At 38.5% G+C, this 23,421-nt stretch overlaps 1 protein-coding gene across 2 annotated transcripts in view; it reads right to left on the reverse strand.

Moving 5' to 3' along the window:
• Positions 1-23,421, reverse strand: part of ADCY8 (adenylate cyclase 8) — a 116,702-nt gene that overhangs the window by 84,986 nt on the left and 8,295 nt on the right. For both annotated transcript variants that reach the window (XM_064706697.1, XM_064706696.1), the window contains exon 2: positions 693-842. In XM_064706697.1, coding sequence (XP_064562767.1) covers positions 693-842 — 150 coding nt within the window. The remainder of the gene's footprint in view (positions 1-692; positions 843-23,421) is intronic.

Genomic DNA, 23,421 nt, shown 5'->3' on the forward strand with positions numbered 1-23,421 from the left:
GATCACAAAAGATGAGTACCTTAGATCAACTATACCTGTTCAGATCAAAAGTGCACCTAACCCAGTTTGCTATTGCACACAGGGCCAAAGGTTGATTTTTCAAGAGTTTAAGAACAGAGAAACAGAACAGTGAAATTTGGCTGCAGCTGCAAAAATCCATCTATGAGCCTGAAGGGAAGCTTTAGTATTTCCTCTAGATTCTCTTTGATGAACTTGCTTAGTTTTGAAAGACTCACAGAAGCAGTCAGATTGGAAGGGACCACAGTGTGTCATCTGGTCCAGCCTCCCTGCTCAGGAAGAGCCATCCCAGAGCACATGGCACAGGATTGCATCCAGGTGGTTCTGGAGCATCTTTCCCTTGAGTAATGCAATTTTTAATATCTACAGCACTCTGAAATGTGAAATGCCCCAGCTTAACCCCTCTTGTGTAAAGAAGTATTTTTAACCACCTGCCAGGTGCTGCTTCATTTGATGGCCTCTTCTGTAGGAAAGGATGATGAGCAGCCACTCTATTCATCCTGTTTCCTAGGGGAAATCTTTTGGATGCCACATCAGCTCAATACACACCAGCACAGCAAGAGCATAAAATCTCACTTAACCTACACAAATCAGGTGGCTACAAACTCCTGGTCTTGTCCAACTATCAACACCAGTTAATAGAAAACCAGGAATGTTGTTCCTGGTGACCATACCTGTCGTTGGTTTTCTGTCTCCAGTCTCAGCCTGGCTTCCACACACCTGCGGGTCTCCAGGAAGGCTTGGCGCTGTGCTCTGTCTGATAGGTAGCTAATAAAGATTCCTGCAGTGTTCATACACATAAATAACACTGCCTGAGCTGCAATCTGCAATGAACAACAAACAGGATTTGATTAGACAGGAGAACCAAAAATATCTGTTCAAAAAAATGAAAGAGAGATGAAGACAGCTTTGTAGGCTGCAAAAATAGCAGTTAGGAAAGTTTGCATAAAAGAATGTCTTGGATCTTAAGTAGGGACATCAACTTTGTAAATTGTCTCTGCCTTGAGGATGAGGTATGCAGTATTTGGGGGCATTAAACTCTGGTTGAACCACAAATTATGTTTCCAAAAATTGACTCACAGAGCTCTAGCCAGGAATGATTACAAATGTAATTAACAATTTGTTTTTGCACTGCCTCTTCGGCAAGAGAAACTTTGTGATTTGCTCCATGGCTTTAGTTTGGGAAGCAAGCCATAATAAGGAAAACAAAGAATATCAATTAGCTATGAATTAATATCAGTGACAATAGTTATTGTATCATTAATATCAGTGACAATAGTTATTGTATCATTAATATCAGTGGCAATAGTTATTGTATTATTATCAACCAAATCAAATACATTCATTTTCAGCTGATGTGAAAGCACAAATTTACACAATCTGAATTCTGAACCAGTCAACAGGGGAAGCTGAAAGGACAAGCAAATTCTTGCACAGTCAGTGCCTTTGTACACAGAGTTTTTCTTTGCTGAAGTCTACGCAAGAGCTGAACTGGTTTTCCTTGTAGAAGCTGTATCACAGCTTCTTCCTTTCCCATATGAACTCAAGAGAGCCAGATGGGAGTGGATCCTTGGGCAGTGTAAATTTCAGTGGATTACTTATCTGTCATTGACCTTTCCTTGTGCTCTGCATGTTTGTAAGGCAGGGCACATCAACACCATTGAAGAGAGGATTGGTTGGGAAAGTGAGTAAGAAACTGGCAAAAGTATTTGACTGCACTAGAGAGAGGAAAAATTTCTGCAGCCTCAGTGTACCTTCATCCACTATCTCATCCTTGTAATTAGTTGAGATTTCAAAGGCTTTGATAGCTATGGGTGATACATACAGGATCATAACAACACCAGAACAACTGCAGCAGGGCACATCAAGTGTTCATCATTCAGGATCCTCTCTCTGGTGGTGGAAAATGTGATGCTTTGTCAAAACAGTTTTGAACACTCCAGCAATCTGTGATTGCAGAACATTTTGGGATAGACATTGTATTTTCTTACTATCCTCTAAAAATCAGTTTTCCTAAAATCCAAGTGTTGTTTGTCCTATTAGAGGTCTCCATGATCTCATTGTGATGCTTTGACTCAGATCTGCAGGTCTCACTCCCCACAGTCATGTGGGTTTGAAAGTGAGATCTGATATCAGGCCAAAAGCATCTGGCAGAAACTTCAGCTTTATATATTCCCATATTTCTGAATCTGGAGTATTGTTCTACTGTAGTACAGGGAATTAATTTGCAATTTATGTGCCATGATTAAATAATAATGCATATCCTGGCTCCAGATGAAGCTTTGTTTAACCTTTTCCAGTAGTAGATGTCTAGACAAGGCTTGTGAGAAGTAGGTCATGATTAGCATGATCCTTGCATCTCCCTGTCTTCCAAGATCCTCTAAGCTGGAGGTGGCATACTCAGTGCACCTGCACAACTTTTCCTGATGTCTTTACCAAGTTAATATTACATTTGGCTCCTATGTCACTCAATAATAAAGATTTTTAACAATTTAATTAGGTCCTTTGTGATAAAACTCTTGCCTTTTGTTTCCTTCAATTGACAATTTTATAATTTCTTTGAGTGCTACATCATGTGTATAAACAGTGAGTAACCATTTCCAATTAATTAGCTCATCACCGTTCCTGATTTTACTGACTTAAAACATAACCCCTTACTTTTACTTTTTAAAAGGGAGGAATTTGAGGCTCTTTAGTCACTCTGCATGTATCACTATTCTCTCTTTGCACTTTCTGCCTTTTTCCTGTTATCTACCATATCCTGTTTTACTGGAGACGTTGCACGGGATCAGCCAGCTTCCCCCAGACATTCTCTGCCTTTGCTCCAAATAAATCAGGGAAGGCAGTAATTTATGTATGAAATAACTCCTTCTGGTGCAAGCTACTAAGAGGTGTATGATGATCTGACAGGAGATTGAGACTCTCAATCAGAACTAGTTCAGAACTGAATTGTTCAGCAGGACAACTGGAATCAGATGAGGGAGGTTGGAGGAGTCAACTTTTCAAACCTTTTTGACTGACTTTGAGCTTTGACCTGGGCTGTATTTTCACACATACTAGGAAGGTTAGAGTAGAGGGTGAAAAAAAAAAGAAAATCTCTCCAGAACATTTGAAAAGTGAATTTCAACAGTGAAAGCAGTGACAAGGTGGCCTCCTTTGGTAGCAAATTCATTTGCAATTTCCTCATGAGCCCAGTTCAGTCACCCATCTCTGCTAATGCTCAGGACTTGTTCCACTCCCTTCAGCAGATCTCCTTAGAGTAAAGGCACTATAATTTGTCTTTCAATTAGATTTCATGGGTACATAATTTCATTTGGACAAAGGGAATAATGGAAAACATGTTACAGGTAAAACAACAGCTTATGCAGGGGCAGAATTGGCTTTCCTGACACATGGTAGTCTGATTGAAATCACTCCAAGGAGTAAAGCACTATGACTTGCAAGGCGTACTAATCTGGGGCTCTTGTTAATAAAAGAACAGAAAGACATAAGACTTGAGTCTTTAATTGCTGTTCCTTTCTTCTAGAGCTTACTGAGGCCAATTTGAGAAGTCTTGGAGGATTTTCTACAACCTATCAAGGCTACAAGCCAGGACAGACTCTGTTTTTTAAGATGCACAGAGTTTAATATCTTTTTGACTGACCTGAAAATAATCAGTGCTCTCACAGTAGGGAAGCTGAGGCATAATGTGAAAAAACAAAATACTTTCACAACATTTATAAGTTTATTTGTACCTTTCACAGCACTTAAATAATGAAGAATAGCAGCACAGCAAGAGATCTTAAAAAGCCATGAGTGATGTATTTTGATTTTAAATGGGGCTCTGAGGAGGGGTGCTTCTTGAATATTTAAAAAATGCAATGAAGGTACCCTTCACCACACTGCTTGGGAATATGTCTATAACAGACACAGTGTAACACCACTGTCCCTGCTGAACCTGCAGTTACACATAATCACATAATAAGATAAACAGAGCTAAAGGAAGTTACTTGATCACTGAGGCAGTAGAATCACAGAATCACAGAGTCATCAAGGTTGGAAGAGATCTTCAGGGTAAGCCATTCCAAGTATCAACCCAGCAGCACTGTAATGACCTTTAAATAACATCCAAGGTTCCACATCTAGATACCTCTTGATTAATTCCAGACTCCACTGCCTCCCAGGTCAACTTATTCCAATGCCTGACTACTCTCTCAGAGAGAATTTTGTTTCTAATATCTAATCCTGGCACGATCTAATTTAAGACCATTTCCCCTTGTCCTTTCATTTGAGACATGTCAGAAGAGACTGACACCCACCTCACTAAAACCTCCTCTCATGTAGTTGTAGAAATCAATGAGGTCCCCCTGATTGTCTTCTTCTCCAGATGAAAGAAATCACTTGTCAAATAAATGGTCATTTATGAAGTGTCCTCCATAAAGGCACCTCAGAACCCTTGGCAAAATCATTATGAAAACTAGCAAAAACCAAAAGATATGAGAGGATGCAAGTCACACAAATAGTTTAAATTTGAAAGAACACATTGATTGAAATAACATCATTTTTATCTGCCACTCATATAAAAAAAGTCTTTTCCAAGACAGCTGAAACCAAGGAAACATTTTGAGTTGATTCGAGAAATACCAGGTTTCAAAGAACCAACTAAAAGGCACTGGACATGGCTTGTCAGGAAGAAGTGATAATCAAAGCAGGTGCAATATAGTAATGCAAGAGAACAGGAGAGGGAAAATTCATTGAAAAGATGGTAAAGTAACCCCTGTGTCTGTTGTGAAGTGGTAGGTAATCAGCTACAGGCAGTTTTCAAGGCAGAGTTGAATCTAGGTCAGGAAGCAGGATGGTCAGAAGGGTACAGGTGAGATACTGGGATAAGCACAACAATTCTTAGGCATTTCTGCTATTAAGAGCACCTAGTTGAGTTGGCCTTCCTTGGGAGTTTACAGAATCCTGTGAGTTTATGAATAACGGGAAGCAATCTAAAGGTTTGGCAAAAGTCAGAAGTTTCAAGACTTCAAAAATCATAACTGAGCTGTGTTTTAGGTTTACCATGATTTCCCTTTTTGAAATATGCAGTTAATTTAAAGTCATAAGGCCAGCCATTAACAGATGTTTATGGAGTGTGTAGTGATTGAGTTCAGCACTTCCAAAGAATACATAACCTGAGGAAAAATGAATATTTATGAACATTCAACAAGCCACATAGATTGGAAATATGTTGATTGATAGACAGCCCTAAAAGATTGCAGCTGATTTAACTTCATCATGAAGTTGAGACAACAACAGCATATATCCATGTGGAAAGCACAGTGGAGGCAGAGGAGAGAAAGCTGAAATTACTCTGAAATCCAGAAGGACAGTGAACTTGTGTGTTACTACCTCAAGTGCAGAAATGCACTCTAGAATGTTTAGCAGAAATAAACCTATTATTAACCTCTTCAGCAGGCAATTTTTTTCTGCCGCATAGAAGCAGAGCAGTGTTGGGGCTGATGTCACCCAAACACATGTGAGAAGCAAACAAGTGGCTTTCAATCTAATCTCCAGATAGACATTCTCAGGGCTTTAGAAACAGATTAGAGCATTTCTTTTCTGTTTTGGAAAAACAGGGAAAGTAAACTCGTGCTTCTTAGAGAGTGTTTTCAGCATGTGCCACATAAAGAACTGGTTGCTATGGTAATTATTATTGGATAATTAAGTTTGGAGAAGCATTTTGATTTTTCATTAGTTGTTTAACTAAAAATAGAAGTTCACCACAATGTTGGTTTTTGTAATTAAAATGTCTCAGAAAATTCTCTTTCCTTTCTCGATCACTGTCTTTCTTGGGTTATTTGAGGGAAAATAAATGCTTTCATAAGAACTTATCACCAGGAATGGACTGAGAGTTGCACAAGAAGACTAAAATGCTCTACTTTCTCTAAAATAGGAACATCTGGCATCACAGACTCTACGGCTCTCTCACTGCTGGCCTGCAGCAAGCCTCTCTCTCCCACTGAGAGTATGATTTTATGAATCAAAGCTCTTGGCAGAGAAACTAGTAAGTACCTGTTTCTCTGCACTGCCTTATGCCCACCTTGATCCCTCAGTACAGCTTCCCCTTCGCTGTGCCAGATCAATTATTTGTGGGACCATACTGTGAACTATATCAGGGAACTTAGCCAACTTAAAAAACAAACATTTGGTGTTGGCCATATCTAGAGCAATCGTCTGATTAAGTTCACAGCACAGCCTCCACAGGAAGAGGAAGCATGTGAACATTCATAGCTGGCACTGCTGCCAACTCATTAAATGGAAATCATTGCTGCCTTATTGTTAAATCACCTTGTAAAGAGTGTTTTTATTCCTAAAGTTCACTCATTCTGACTTCTCCTGGGTCTAACTGCTAAATTCCCCTGGCTGTGATAAAAGGCAGTTTTGTTTGTTTTAGTTTGTGGGTGCTTCTTCAGTAACTTTTATTGGAAACCAATCTGGCACACAAAGGTGCCCAAACTGCTGCCTTGACTTTCTGGAAAACTCAGCTGTCCCTGATCCTCTCTACTTTCCAATGCATAAGTACAACAGATGTTTAACTCCTACTCACAGCTGGAGTGAGTAATCCAGTAAACTCTTTAATCTGATCTACATACACGTACTTTACTGAAAGACAGAAATATACCACACCCCTGGGAAGACAGGGATGGAGAATAACACAATGATTATTTCTGGTAAAGTTAGACAAGCACAGACTATGATGGCTAAGAACAGCTTTACCCCACCCGCCCTAGATTTGCTACATGTGAAAGAAGCCATTTGTACCAGTGTCACCATCTGATTTCATGTTTAGAACTGAATTTTGTGGATCAGCTGTGCACAGCTCCTATGGGAACACTGGCTGATTCTTCAAAAACTAAGATCTTATTTATGCCTCTAGGAGAGCTGAGACCTTTTTAGATGCCTGATCCTGCTACTACTAGAGCTGTCATCAGAGGACTTCACTGTGTGCTTAGGAACAGTCCAGCCTTTAAGGTGCATAAAATGTGCAGTCTGCAAACAGGTTGGCTCTATCAAATCATAGGGTGTACCACAAGAAATTATTATATAACCTTCAATGAAAACAACTGGTTTCAGACAAAGTTTTCTCCACTCCATTGCAGAATATTCTAACATGAATTTTTGTCCTCTTAGTGATTTAGAAAACACAAACTGTTTCCCCTCTGAACAATGGCAAGTTTGCATACAATCAATTGTTCCAGTTCAAGATAGTATTTGAAAAGCCATATCTTTAATATTCAGGAGTCTGATTTGTTACTAGAAAAAATAGCTGTATCCTTTGTTGTTCTTCCTCCCATTGAATTCATTATTGATTGTCTGATTAATTTGCTTATAAATAGCTAAAGCCACACAAATTTACTAAGCTACCAATTATGGCAAAACTTTTGCAACATGGTGTGGTACAAGAGATCTTCCAAGAAAATAATATCAATCATAAAATATCATAATTATATAATATATCATTTCAGACACATAAGGACTGGCATAGCTGAAGGATGTAAAGGCAGTCAAGCACATACATAGCCTTTCTAGTGCCATTGAGCAGCCCCAAAGTTTCAACATAACTCCTCTTAGTCTCCTTGAGTTTGTCTAAAATTTAGAGTTCAGGAATAATTTTAATAATAAAATAAATCTATTCTGGGACTTTGGATCTTTTTTTGGTACTTTTTATAGATGTTAAAGTGACTAGGCATGACTGAGAAAATGTCAGTGGCAGGGTCATAGCCCATGCATACAGGGGAATGAACAAAGATAGGAAAATGACTTTCACTTTTTAGAAACTCTTTTCCATGGCTATAAGGTATTTAGCTGAACTCTCTGGCACTTACCTAGGAACTGATCCTGAACTGTGCAATGAAATCTGGGGATCACATCTCCACTTCACTGAGCAGCACAGCACCCTGTTGTCATCGTTTTTTATACAGAATGCTGTCACCTCCAGATATCTAAAATGTTCCCATTTAGAAAAAACAATCTTGTCTTTTTGATGCAAATAACTTTCTCCATTCAGTGTTTTCTGTGTGTTTCTCAAGTACCTTTTCCCTCTGCTTTAAGACAGCTGTACTGCAGGGCAATTACAAGGAGAAATCTAAAGACAAATGTTCCAGACATAAATATTTCATTGCCAAAAAACATCACTTTGTTTGGTGTGTTTATAAGTTAACATAAAGAGTTCAGACAGAAATCTCTTCTCCTCTCCAAATATATGTGACCTTGAAACCACAGCACATGTACTACAGAAATACTTTAAATTACCTGTACTGTCTAACCAGGAGATCCTGCAACAACACACAAAAAATCCCAGAAAAAACAAGGCACAGCAAAACATCCTGTGCAGTAGAGAACACTGAAGCAGCCTGTGACAGTCAGGGAAAATTAGAAAACAAAGAGATAGCATTTCCCACTTCATTGCTCAGAGGGGAGTGCAAAGCAGCTGTTTCTCTTCCTTCACTTCCATATTTCAGACTCCTGAAGCTCTGTCTGACTCTGAAATTTTCCCTATACTTTTCTATTGCCAATGACAATAAATTGGGAGGAGCTGTTGATCCCTTGAGGGCAGAGAGACATTTCAGATCAACCTGGACATAATAAAAACCTGGACATATTAAACATACAACAATCATCAGCTGTATGAAGTTTAACAAAAACAAGTACTGGATTCTGCACCTGGGACAGGGCTGTGGAAAGGGACCTGGGGGTCCTGGTTGATGGCAAGGTGAACATGAGTCAGAGGTGCCCTGGCAGCCAAGAGTGTCCTTAGGGACATCAAGCACAGCATTGCCAGCTGGCAAGGGAGGGGATTGTCCCCCTCTGCTCTGCATTGGGGTAGCCTCACCTCAAGTCCTGTGTTTTCAGAGATATTAGAAAGATATAAAGCTATTAGAAAATTTTCAAATGTTCATGAAGATGGTGAAGGACCTAGAAAGGAAGACAAATGAGGAGCAGCTCAAGTTACTTGAGGAGACTGAAGGGAGATGTCATCACAGTCTGTAGTTTCCTCATGAGGGGGAGCAGAGTGTCAGGCTCTGATCTCATCACTCTCCTGACCAGTGACAACATTCAAAGGAATGGCTTGAAGATGTGTCAGGGGACGCTCAGGTTGGATATTAGGAAAAGGCTCTTCACCCAGAGATTTTTTGGGCCCTGGAACAGGCTCTCCAGAGAAGTAGTCACAGCCTCAAGCCTGACAGAGCTGAATGAGAATTTGGGCAATGTTCTCAGGCACATGGTGTGATTGCTGGAGTTGTCCTGTGCAGACCAAGGAGCTGAACTTCAATAGTTCTTGAGGATCCCATCCAACTCAGGATATTCTATGATTCTATGCAGAAGCTGTCCATCCTTACAAACTGCATATTTACTGTTCAAAACAAATATCAAAGTAATTATGTTCAAAAAGGAGCCACATTCCATTTAAAGCTGCTTGAGAAACAAATTACTCCAACTGAAAGTAAGAACATCTAAACAAAGATTTACAACAAATTAATCTGAAATGGGGAAGTATACCCATGACTTCCTGGATATTGAGAATTAAAAATAATGCCTCTGGGTTTTTTTTGAAGCAACACTTACGAAATATTAAATTTTCTCCTTGCATTTCATGCAAGGATATCTGACTTGTAAATAACTGTCTCCGAGTAGAATTGTACTGTACATTTCAGAGCCAAGCATTAAACATCATCTCACTGACAAAAAATTCCAGCTGACACTTGGTCTGGAAAAGTCTGAGAGCATCACTGAGTTTAAGATGAGCCTGGAGAACCTAAAAGTAGTATGCCTAAAGTGAAAGTCACTTCTGGAAATTTTCTTCAAATTATTACAATAGTTTTACCTAAGTCGATGTTAGATAGCCAAAGCAAAAAAATCTTAGTAGATCTCTTATCAGATGGTGCAACCAATTAGGAGTATTGAAGGAAAAAACCAAACACATCAAAGCTGTTTTACAGCAGTGGAAAGAGTTTCACTACATTTTAAGGAGATGTGAATTATGTAGTGTGCGTTTCTGCTAAGTATTTTTGGGGTGTTGTTCTGCACAGCTGTTTTCATTGCTCTGGATAATGGCTCTTATCCAAAGTAAGAAGTCAAAGGGTGACCAATAATTATGTTTGTAGGGCTGACAGCTGTTCCTCTTTTCTAGCATAGGTCATTGCCCTTTCCATCGGATGAATTGTGCTCACGTCCCAGAAATTACCTGCAGGACATACTCCGTGGCTCTTCCCACTGGAACTGGCAATTGTCAGAATTTGTGTGCAGGTGACCCTGCCTTGGTGCATTCCACAGAGCTCTAACAACAAGAGAAGATTTTGCTATTCTTTCTAGTTATGTTAGGCCAGGTTGCATGTATTTTCCTCTGAATTACCAAGCTATGTCCATAGGACAAAGAAAGAAGCAAGATTCTGCAAATCATTTTTCCCTTTTGACATTACAATGGAAAAAAATAAAGTAATAGCAAAATGTAATGATCTGAAATTACTCTTGAACTCTTTATCAAGAAATAGACAACCTTATGAAATCCACTCTAGTCTGTGTGAGAATGAGACTAATACCTATTAAAAAGTGATTTAGTTTAACTGAAATAGTACTGAGAATACTGCTAATGAAAAATACATGAGGGATATCAGTGTCGAGTGTACTTTTCCAAAACCTGCTTTTATTCTGCTGGGAAGCTCTAATAATTAGCTATGTGCGTTAATCAGTGATACCTGCTGGCAAACAAATTATCCCTTCCAGCTGTTATTTTTTAAAACTATTGATCAAAATAATAATAAAAGAAAAAAAAAGGCAAAACCAGTGATGAAAACAAATGTTTTTACACTTTATTAGCATTTTGTACAGCAGGCCAATCTCAAGGTTATGTTTTCCCTGCATTTTGAGCTGTAAATGGTTGCCATTTTGCATGGGTGTCACTGGTGATAGAGTTTGCCAATGAATTCACAGCTAACTGATGTGTGAGACAGCAAGAATCAACTTAGAATCCCCAGATCAGGTTTTAGCTTTGCTAGATCAGAAATAATATGGAAAATATCTTCTCCCTCCAAATTTCTCATCTTGGCTTCCACTTAAAATTATTTTTTGAAAAGTGACTAGAAAGCTCCAATAAAAGAAATTTATAGTCCTGTCTTTGCTTTTTCCCTCAGTATCTCCTTTTGTTGCTGACTATGATGACCTGAAAACCAGGAAAAGACAGAACTCAGCAATTCCATTTATAGAATCCTTTCCTAGCAAAACCTTGAAAAACTCCAAAAGAAAAAACCTCAAACACCTATTTTCTTGGCTGTCCTGGTTGAGCTGTAAACATGAGATTAACACTTACTTCAGAGAAATCTTGGGCATATTAAAAGAAGTAGCTGTCTGACTCCAATGTTCACAGAATTTCAGGCATCCTTAACCACACTGAGAACCAGTGCTAAGGCCTTGGGAGATTTCAGGAAATGGAGAGCCCATGAAGATTTGGATAAACTTGCAAGGAAAACTTTAGGATGGCTGGGATTTGTAATAGGGCCCAGGAGACTTTGTCCTCCAGGGCTGAACTAAACATGTCTTAGGCACAGCAGATGACATGAGTCACTCAATGTTAAACAGGGATTTTATTGATATCTATTGTTATTTGATACTTCCTTTAAAGTCTGCTTTATCTTGAGTTTTTTAAGCTATCATTTAGGAATACTCTAATATAAAATATTAGGAAAATAGGGAAAGGACATGGGAACAAATGGAAATATACCAGACAAAAGCCATGAGAGGTTACAACATTCCAGACCTGCTGGATTAAAACTTTATCTCAGAGAGTTAGGCGAGGACAAACATTTTCCTTTGTGAAACCTGTGGGTGTTGTTCTGCTATTAGTCATGGTGAACGCTTCAGTGTGGTGAGCTAGAAGAAGTCAAACTGACATCAAAAGTACAGAGAGTGCTGTGGGAAAGAGTTTATTCAGTCCTTGGCTGACAGAATATACCAGAGACAAATAATGAAGGATTAGGCTTCTCCTGACACTCTGCTAGCAGAGGAGACATATAGTGCAGGATTCATTTTGCACTGACAGTGGTGTGATTTAGGACTAATTCCTTTGAAGGCAGTGGCTTATTCTGGTTTAAAACAAGGATGGGATTAACTTCAAACCCTGATATTTACTGTGAGCCAAATTCTCCTTGCCTGACAATACAAGCCATGCCTTTGTTTTCCCTGCTTGTATAAGCAGGAGAAACAGAAACTGGACTGTTCATGGAATATTAAATAAATGACGCAAAGCAAAACAACCTCTGTCTCTGATGTTGAATAATGAATCCTGCTGATACAAGAAATGCTGCTGGAGACTGTTAAAACTTGGTGGACATAAAATAACAAGAGAAGCCCCTCAGAAGCCCTTTACATAAGGATGGCTGGGTACAGGGCTTGATACAATGCACAACCATGAATGATGTGGACATTTTTGCAGTTTGGGTCATGTAAAGGAACCACTCAGGAGCAAGGTCAGTGTTTACCTGCTCACACAGAAGCTGATTGTCTTCAAAAGGAAATTTTCTCAAGCAAAACAGTGTTTGGTCTTAGTGAGTATTTAGCTCACAGATTTAATATTTAAGTCAATATTGCTGTAGTCAGGATACATAAATATTGTGCTTCTAGGAGCACTCAAGCAGACCAGTGCTTGAAACGAAATTGAGTGTGGTTTTGGACATGCTGGCATATTAATACCAAGCCCGATGACTGTGTTTTGTGGCACAAAAACTATCCCATCATTTCAGCCAGGAATTAGCTGATAAAGTTGATTTCTTGCTGGAATTTCAGGCAGGGGAGAGAACATAACTTCTGGGCTTTAAAAAAGAAAACCAAAGACAATCAGTTTCATAAACTGGTCTTCCAACTGGTTAATATTTCTGAAAGCCATACAGTTCTAGTAGTTAAATTATGAAAGAGTTGAAGGAGAAAGGTCACAGGTAATGACAGGGTTTAATGACACTTCATTGAGTTTAATGCTTGATCCAGATTCCATCTGTTTGATGGAGATATTCATCCTGGCCCTGATGGATTTCAAGCAGTCTCTTCCACCAGTCTTGATCTTTTAGACATCAGAACATGAGTGAAATAAAGAATTTCAGAAATCCTAAGGAATTGCTTATGGCTACTTCCTGATAACAATTTGAACGTTTTGGTATCCCTACAAGGATGAAATCAGTTCTTACTGTGCAAGTTCTGCCACTCAGCCAGTTACCATTGATCAGATTGTTTCAAACAGAAAAAAAAAAAAGAGAGAAATTTTCTGTCCTTACATTAAAATAAGGCCCCAGCCAAGATCCATTGTTCATATTATTTTCTTGTTGTTTAGTGTGGTGCTGAAAGCAATTAAAGCCATATCTGTAGACAGCACCATGAACTCACTAGTTGTTGATATAAAGCTGATATCTCACTGCTGACACTGTACAGTAACTACGTGTGTAATCTATATCAAATTCTAGATAGAAAGAGGAGCAAGTTCAAATGACTTCTCCATGTTGTCATCCTCATGAATATTCACATCTATTTGTCAGCATGATTAATCATTATATGAGTACAAGCCTTACATATTTTTCCAATAAATACACCGTGTAGTAGTATCATAAATTATTTTTTCCAGGCGTTTTGGTCTTCTTTCTTACCTTCTGACATGTTCCTATATAGTATTTTACAGAGTTTATAAAAAAAGACAAGGACTCTAAATCATGCCAGTTACTGCTTTTAGGGAGAAAAATATTGATTATAAAAGTAGATACATCACAAGATGATATTAAAAATACAAATACCCGGAGAGAAGCAAAATAAATATGGAGAACCAGAACAGTTTCATGAAGTGCTAATTTTAAAAAAGCGTGTGTTTCTATGTTAAAATTTTCAGTTCTTGGAAGAATTTGGAAAAACCCCAAACTCCACCTTCACATCTTTTATATTTCCCTAGTAAGTAGTAAAGCAGTGCAATTGCTGCATTTCTGAAAACCTCAGACTTTTAGGTGTGGAAATACCTTTCTTGGGTTGATATATGTCTGGTGGCCTCCAGAAGGGAAAATGTGGCAACACACAAATATTTCAGTTTCAGAACACACCTGCAGCATGTGGGAAGCATGTGGCACTCCTCAGCTCCCAGTTCAACTGGAAAACTGAAATGGAAGAGTCATTGTCACTCAGAGCTGCAAAATCCCTCCTCTGGGGGGTTTCAGCTCCTGCTGACCTCAGTTTTCAATAAAAACTCTTTGATGGATGACATCTGGAAAAATGCATCCTAATTCATACACTTCAATAATCTTTACAATTATTATTGTGATGAATAACCCAGTCCTACCTTTACCTACCACCTGACTTCCATTAAGAACAAGAGTAACTGTATTTTGCCTTTGTGTTTAATACCATCGTCCCTCTTGAACAAAAAATCCAGCATAATTTTCAAAGTACTCATTTTTCAAAGAGAGTCCTGTGTGTAGCAGGAGTAGAAATGGTTGTCTGAGAATCTTTGATTAAAGTTGTTTGTATAATTACTTTGAATGCCTTCTACTGATTTCTGTAGTCTGTGAAGGAAAGCATTTTGCTGAAAGACTGAATCACCCTTCACAACATGAAAAACAGGATTAAAATATCCTGTCAAGGTCAGAGTTTATTGCCCTTGAAGAGAACATCAGATAACAGGTTCCCTGAGTTAAAATTGTCTGCTACTAAAGCCTTTCTCTGTATTGGAGAAGGAAGGGAATATTTTGTGTCTGTTCAACAGTAAAACCCCAATTCCCTGTTGGTGCCAGAGCGGGATCTCAGCCCTATGAAGGGAGCTCTTCTACTGCAGTGACAGAAAGCATCCTCAGGTCCATCCAACCAGTTGGGGGTGTCACACATGGAGAAACTTGGCAAGAGACAAGATGTTCCACAAACATTCCCAGAGTTTAGGATGGATTTTTAGATGCAAAGTTAGAGATAGGACTCTTCCACCTCTTAATGGTGCTCCACGTACTCAGCAAGAATTAATCAATCTCTGTATTTACTTATGTACTCCTATCTGGTTTCCATTATCTTCATGTGCATCACATATCTAGGAATAGTCCTAAAGAGCAGAAACATCCAGGAAAATTCTTATTCTTTATAATTAAGTGGTATATGCACATTTATACAATAGAAAGAATCTAAAATAACACTGCTCCTCTGAATATATTTATATATATTTATTTATTTTCATGGATATATATATATATATATCTCCATGAAAATAAATAAATCAGACTAGGATAATGATATAAGATGAGGAAGATTACAGATGAAGTGAAACGAGCTGATGGTGACCTAAAAATTTCAATGGGCAAAAATAGCCCCTTTTCAATCAACAAATTCAACTCTTTGGTTTTTTGGCTTTGAAGTTTACATGACTTTATTAGCAACACATTCTCTCTACCAGTTGTTACTCTCTTGGAAGAGACAATCAGATTCTTTCATTTTCTTGCACCATCAGCAATATTATTGGCTATTATTTGATCAAACATTTCTGTAGCAAACCACAAATATAAATACGCAAAGCTGTGGCATTTCAGTCTACATAAATTAAAATAATTCAGACTAATCCATGAGCCTCAGGGCCGCAATCATTATATATATGAAATTGTTTATTTCTTTTGAAACTGGGGGTGAGAACACTTTGCATCATAGTCAAAATTAGGAGCAAGTTTCATTTAATTATAGAAAGTAGGGCATGAGAGGACCTTGATAAGTCACTTAACCCATGCTCCTGGGTCCTGGTTATTACCTAAATCACTCCTAAAAATTGTCTCTCTAAACTGTTTAATTATACCTCAAGGTAAAACCTTCCAAGCAAAATGAGGTTATTGAAGATACTGTTATTAGATTGTTTTTTTCAAGATTTCTCTACTATCTAATGTAACTATTCCATGGAATAACTTAACCCATCATGTCACAATCGCTCATAGATGAAACAAAGAGCAATTGATTTCTTCCTCTCTGTAGCAACCCCTTCCATATTTGAAAGTTGTCACAGCTGTCTCTTCATTTTAGAGTGATCCTCTATCCTGAGAAGAAGTGAAAATAAGCAGGATCCACTGCAACAGAAAACAGTATTTTTAAAGATCATCAGTGCTTTCTTGGCAGAAAGTTAGTTTCTACTTTTATTTTTTTTAAAGGAGAGTTGTTGGATAGATGGATCTGTTGCTCAAAACATTGTTCTAACTCTGGTAGACTGCCTGAGGGTAAACCTGCCCCCAGCTTTCTTTGGCACTTATGACTGCTGAGAAAGCCCCAGGGAGACCACAGTACCCACACGCACACACACTCATATCATATCTTTGAACATAAACATAGCGATCTCACCATGTGAAACTCAGGGTACTGGTAGAGGAATTTTTTTTTTTTCCACTGGTAGAAAGAAAAACATATATTACTAGTATTTTTCAAACTCTTCCACCTGTAATATTGCACAGACCACAGAGATCTAGGAAGTGGAGACAGGATTGTTCCCCAAAAGATACATGGAGTGAGCATGTACCTGATGTTTGCTGTAAGCCTGTGCTCTGGCAGTGCTTGATGTCCATAGATGGGGATGGGGAAGACAAGGTTGCTGCTTTGAGCTTTGAACCATATGATGGTGAAAAGCCCATAAAACAATTCCCATGAAGAAATGAGAGCTGATGACATGTGGTGGACTCTGTAGTTTTAGGTTCATGGTTAGACTTGATGATCCAAAGTGTCTTTGTCAGCCAAAATGATTGCATGATTCTATTACATAGACCTGCAGGCAAGGCCCTCCCATGACTTGGGGCCAGAATGGACTGAAGTCTGTGCAGAAGGCACAGCATGTAAACCAGGCCTCACCCTGTGATCACAGGAGATGTGCCTTAAACATGACCAAATAACCATGTTCAGCCTGGATTCCCATGTTAGGTCTGCCCTCCAGATCCTCAGTAGATATTTGTATCTGCATTCTTGAAACAATACCTGTACTGCTATCACAGAATGGAAAGGACTTCTGGAGATCATATTGTCAGATCTTCTTTAAAGCAGGATCACCTGCAAGCTGCTTAGGACCTTGTCCAGTCAGACTTTGTAAATTCCCAAAAATGAAGACTTCACAACATCTCTAGGCAACCTGTCATAGTGCTCATTCACATTTAGAGTAAACACAGATTTTTTTTTATGTGTAAGTGGAATTTATTGCATTTCAGTTAATGCACATTGACTATCATCCTGTCTCTGGGCACTGCTGAGAAAAGTTTCTCTCCTTACTTTAGAGTAACCTATTCACACATAATTATCAGATTAGCACCCCTCACACATCCCTGTTCCTTCTCATTCCAGCCCGAACAATCCCAGCTGTCTCAGCTTTTCCTCATTTGGCAGCTCCTCATGGCCCTACTCTGGACTAACTCAGGATAGCTAACCATCTATCCTTCCATGTTTGGGAGTCCATAAGTTTTGTACAAAGTCTGCAAGAAAATCTGGGGGTTTTCTGTGTATTTATGTGTTTATGATTTGGATATTTAATATTTCCTTATTTGTAGGATACTCTAGCATTTTCTTTTTTCCTTGTCTGAGATTCATTGAATTGTCATTCTGTAGTAAAGGGCACTAAGCTACTAAGCTTTGACTAAACACCTTTCAAGCTCTCTTAAAATCTGCAGCTGCTGAATCCATATTACTGTTAGCCAGAATATGACAGTTTGATTTCCAGATTATAGTTTAATTATAGTAATTAGAAAAAACATCTCTTAATTAATGGTGTGCATATTTTCCATTTTTAAATTGCACCTATAAACCATCTTCAGATATACACAAACTTTAGGGACATAGTAAATATTATTTTGACTTGCAAATGTAATTACTGAGCCCGAAAGCAAGTTACAAAAAAAGGAATAAAAGCATGAAATTTCACAGCATTACTTTTGCTGAGTATTTGCATAATATAATAAAAAAATATGTAAATCTATTAATTGGTCTGAACCTTTAGAAATTTAAATATGAAATCTTGCTAGATATATACATTGCTTTTAGATTAAAAAAATCAACTAGGTCAATTCAAATTACAGAAGCTTTGCATTGCAAAAGAAAACCAGAAGTGATCTCTGGTTTTCTTTTGCAAATCCTCTTCCTTCTTGTACACCATCAGAAGTGTTCTTTAATAAATTCACTTGGATAGACCATTTTTAAACTCGGTGTGGAAGTTAGCATGTTCTGGTGTCATGGAAAGCAATCTGGCCAGCAAAATTCTGTTAACTGCTTGAAGAGGAATGGAGCAACTGCCTTACAATCTTTGTACAAAATCTAGGGGATATTGAACAACTTAAACTTACACCAATCTTTATGTATATGAGAGTTTTTCTTGAGTTTTAAATAATTGACATGTTAAGGTTCATTCTTTTACACTCATTCTCCAAAGTCACATTGCCTTGGAGAGTTATGTACTTAAAGCTTTTGGATTTTCTTGCTTTGATTGTTGATGAGATCTGAGTAACTGAATGCTTGTGTTACATAATATACCAAGCAGTGTTATCAAAGAAGAGTGGTTGTCATCAGAAAATGTACCTTAAGAATAACCAGACACAAGTATTTTTGCAGGGAAGAAAGTAACAAGCCATTGAAAAAATAATTTCTAAGCAAGAAGAGCTATTGAGATTATAAGAAGATTAATGGGGACCTACCATCCTATACCATCATACAGAAAAAAGTAGCACTTCATGTGCTCTTCTGGCATTTCTTACAGGTGGCTAATGGAACACAGCAGACAAAAGCAATTCCATTAGCACAAATTAAATACATGTAATAAATTCTTCTCTTCCTATTGTTGTCAGCAAACTGCTATTGCTCTCAGGATTGCAGAGAACATGTAAATTGTCCTAGCATCAGTCAGAGTGGCATTTGCCTACATTTTGGAATGTAAAAATAGTTTTACAGCAATTTGTTAAACCTGTACAGCCCTTTAGGCAAGTTTCATATGGCTTAAGTTCTGCTTAAGTCTCAAGAAAGAATTTTCACTGGCTTCTCTGAAGGACCTTCAGATCCTTGAGGAATCTCCTGTAAATCTCTCTGACCATATTGAGGTATAGTACACCCTTAATGTTTCAACTATAAAGAATGATATAATCAGGCTGGAAAAGACCTCTAAGACCATCAAGCCCAACTGTTAACCCAGCACTGCTAAGTCCATCACTAAACCACGTCCCTAAGTGTCACACCTACATGACTTTTAAGTCCCTCTAGGGATGGTGACACCACCACTCCCATGCACAGCCTGTTCCAGTGTTTGACAATCCTTTTGATGAAGAAATTTATCCCATCAAGTAATCTAAACCTCTCCTGGGGAAATCTGAGGCCACATTCTCTTGTCCTGTCTCTTGTTACTTGGGAAAAGAGATCAACCCCCACCTGGCTACAGCCTCCTGTCAGGCAGTTGTAGACAGTGATAAGGGCTCCCCTGATTCTCCTTTTCTCCAAGCTGAACACCCTCAGCTGCTCCTCCTCAAACGTGCTCCAGACCCTTCCCCAGCTCCGTTGCCCTTCTCTGGACACATTCCAGCCCCTCAACGTCTTTCTTGCAGTGAGGGGCCCAAAATGGGACACAAGATTTGAGGTGTCACCAGTGCTGAGTACAGGAGGACAATCTGTGCCCTGGTCCTGCTGGCCACACTATTGCTGACACAGGCCAGCTGCCATTGGCCTTCTTGACCACCTGGGCACACTCTGGCTCATGTTCAGGCAGCTGTTGACCAGCACTCCCAGGTCCTTTTCCACCTATATGATACCTAATTTTACATCTTCTCAGTACAGGTGACTGTTAGAGTCACTGATGATCAGGCTAGAATAGAATAGAATAGAATAGAATAGAATAGAATAGAATAGAATAGAATAGAATATTTCCGTTTCATGGGACTTATAACAACCAGCTGCCTGACCACTTCAGGGGCCATCAAAAGTTAAAGCACATTATTAAGGATATTGTCCAAATGCCTCTTAGATCCGAACAACCTTGGGGCATTGATCACCTCTCTAGGGAGCCTGTTCCAATATTTGAACACCCTTTGGGTAGAGAAATGCATCCTAATGTCTATTCTCTGACTTCCCTGGTCCAGCTTTGGACTATTCCCACATATCCTGTCAATGGATCTCAGGAAGAAGAGCTCAGCAGCTCTCTCTCCCCCTCCCTTCCTCAGGAAGCTGTTAGAGAGCAACAAGGTCACACCTCAGCCTCCAAACTCGACAAACTAGACAAAATCAAACTAGACAAAACCGGAGTTCTTAACTTCTTATAGGACATACCTTCCAATTCTGAAGAGAATGAATCAGGTCTTTAAGAAGACCCAGAATGAACCAGTGGAACCAGGTCTTTAAAGAAAGAATAAAGTTAAATGCATGCATTCCCACTATATTCAATGGATTCATATTCCAACAAAAATGTGCATGGCTGAAAGGAGCCAATGCAGTATTCCTCTTTTAATGTATCATAGAACATATTGGGATGTTTTACACAAAACTCTCAAAACAATTTAATATTAGTCACTTATTACAGCAGCTGAGGAAGGAAATTTTCAAATCAAATGGAGCTCTGAAATGCATAAAGATATGTGTGGGTCACCATAGACCAATGATTAATTTAGTGATGGAATGGGTATGATCCTCATTCTGAATCCCTAGCTGAAATCTGTGGTGAATATTACTCCTTCCTCTAAAAGAACAAGCATATCTGCATATTAAATTATACTGAGCACATGTGGGATGATTTCCATGTCAATTATAACCCTGTCTAGTATGCTTATGAAGCTTATTAATATGAATGAGCATTGGAGGTACTTTCCCATATGACAACAGGATCATAGGATAAAAGAATGTGTATATCTAGATCTTATGCCATTGTTTGAATAACTTCCTTGAGATCTAAGTAATTTCTTCACCTTAAATCCTATCTCCAGAATTATATAACTTCCCCTATATGTAATAACATGTAATACCATATAACAGAATATAATTTAGTTTTTCTGTGCTGATTAATTTTCCTGTTTTTTTACTATTTCTTCCTTGTACTGTGGTGATAGTTATGGATTTATGAGTGAGTCTTCTACTGTGGCAGACCTAATGCAAGGAACACAGAATAGATAGATCCCTCCCTGAATATTTCTAAGGTAAATGAAGAAGGAGAGTTTGAACAAAGAAGAAATAGTATAGTGCCTAAAGACTGGATCTACCCAAAGACATAAACTGATTTTCAAAATTAAGATTCTGATGATTTTGAATGCTTCCATTAATTTAATTAAATAAGAGTTTCTGGGGTTTTTTTAAGGGAAAGGAAAGAAAAGATAGAAGAAAATACAAAACTGTAAAGTAATGATTAAATCAAAATTGAAAAATAAAATTGAAGTAAAAAATTATATTATTGAACTCAGACATTATTTCATTTATACTGGGAGCTACTGCTATCTAAATTTCAACTAATGCATTATATAAAATCACAACAGTAACATCAGGCTATTTGGAAGAAGTACATTATTTGTTGTGATTGTGGAAAAAATGCCTTGTGTTAGTTTTGATTTTTTTTACACTGATATACTTCAGTTGCTTCACAGACTGCAGCAATGGTTAATTAATGAACTTTCCTCTAGAGCTAACTGCATGAAACCTTGCAGCAGGAGAAACTGGCAAATGAAATAGCAGCATTTCCTTAAATAGTTGCTAATAAATACAACTCGTATGACAAGACATTTCTCTGTCAGCCAGTGCCTCTCTGCCTTGCACTTCATCCTGTGTACAGTTCCCGATATTTGTGTTCTAGGTTAAGCAGCACCACACTGGTATCTCTGTCAGCAGACCTGGCTGTTTGGAGAGATAAGCATGACACAGCTCATTCAGAGAGATTCCTGGAGGAGCTGGATGTCTACATTTGTGTTCTTTTTCAGAAGAACTGTGGATTCACAGCAAAAGTTTCCCTAAAGAGAATCCTGGCAAGTAATCTTCATGATTCACCTAAAAATCCTAATATCTATGGGACTCTTTATAATACATTATGTGGTCTTTAAATCAAGGATCTAAATGAAGCTGTTGGAAGCCTGTGAGTAAGTCAGGTCTTAATAATATCACTTAGAAAAATCTTTCATTTCAAGAAATGCCAGATCCTCAGGATTTTTTGTACTTGATCACTTTTGATGGTTTCTTCCATCCCTGGTTTGAATGGCTGAGACTGCTAACAAAATGCTCAAGATTCACTGCAGCACTAACCCAGTCATTTGCATTCATCTCCCTCCTTGGGTCAGACTGAAACTTTACAGTCCATTCTGCACTCCTGATAGGTACAAGCTGCACTGCACCAAGAACATAGCAAGTGACAGAACTTGTCTTTGTAAGAAAGGCAAAATGAAGAAAAAATGGCTCATGAGCCACAAAGCAAGGCTACTAAGCAACTCATTTGCAGACACACAACTACTGGAGTTCAATTCAGAAGCCTATTTGAATGCCACCATACTCTTACAGATCCTTACACAGTATGCAAAAAGACTCTGCAACTATAAAAGGCAGAGAGAATGTCTAAAACCTAAATTTTCCCTAATTTCCCTTGGTTTCCCTGATTTACAGAATCACTGTAATGTTTTCCCCCACATACTTGGGCTTTTCAGCACTCTGCAAAAGAGGTTCAAAATTCATCATGTCAGAGTGGAGATCAAACTGTACAGTCTGCTGGCTGGGACCTGTGTTCAAGGAATGATTTAACAATATTATATAAAACACTAAAATGTTGAGTAAGAACACCTCCAGTGATGAATTCCATAAACAGCTGGTTACAGAGTCAGTATTATTGCTTTTTAAATTTTTCTTTTTTCACATTGAATCTTAAACTTTTATCTTCACAGAAGAACAGTTGTGCTAGGAATGGGTTTGCTTTGGAAACTCTCTGGTGAGGTAAGAGAGACAGAATTCAAACCTCTCTAGGGAAAAAGGGATTCAAACCTTGGTCTGCCACATCCCAGGAATATTTTCATTATTACATTTGTTACACAGAGGAAGAGCACAATAACCTTCTCTACTGACTTTGACATTGGACAGGTGCTGTGTGTGTAGTACAACTGCAAAATGTGTTCCAAGAAGAACAGTGTTTGGACACTGAATAGGGTAGACTGCCTGGAAACTTAGAGTTATTGAGACACTTCATGAGGTGCACAGAAAGTACAGTTAAGGGCAAGAAGGCTCTACTTAGAGAAATGTGATCATATAGTCACAGAGACATTGAATGCAAGTTTGGAAGGGACCTCCAGGACCAGCTGGTCCAGCCTTTCTTGTCAAAAGCACAGTTTAGACATGATGGCCCAGCATCCTGTCCAGATGAATCCTAAAAGTGTAAAAGGTCAATCAACCACTTCCCTGGAGAGTTTATTCTCATTGCAAACATTT

The sequence above is a fragment of the Zonotrichia leucophrys genome, chromosome 2 (genome assembly GCF_028769735.1).
Source record: "Zonotrichia leucophrys gambelii isolate GWCS_2022_RI chromosome 2, RI_Zleu_2.0, whole genome shotgun sequence".
In the NCBI taxonomy this organism is placed as follows: domain Eukaryota; kingdom Metazoa; phylum Chordata; class Aves; order Passeriformes; family Passerellidae; genus Zonotrichia; species Zonotrichia leucophrys.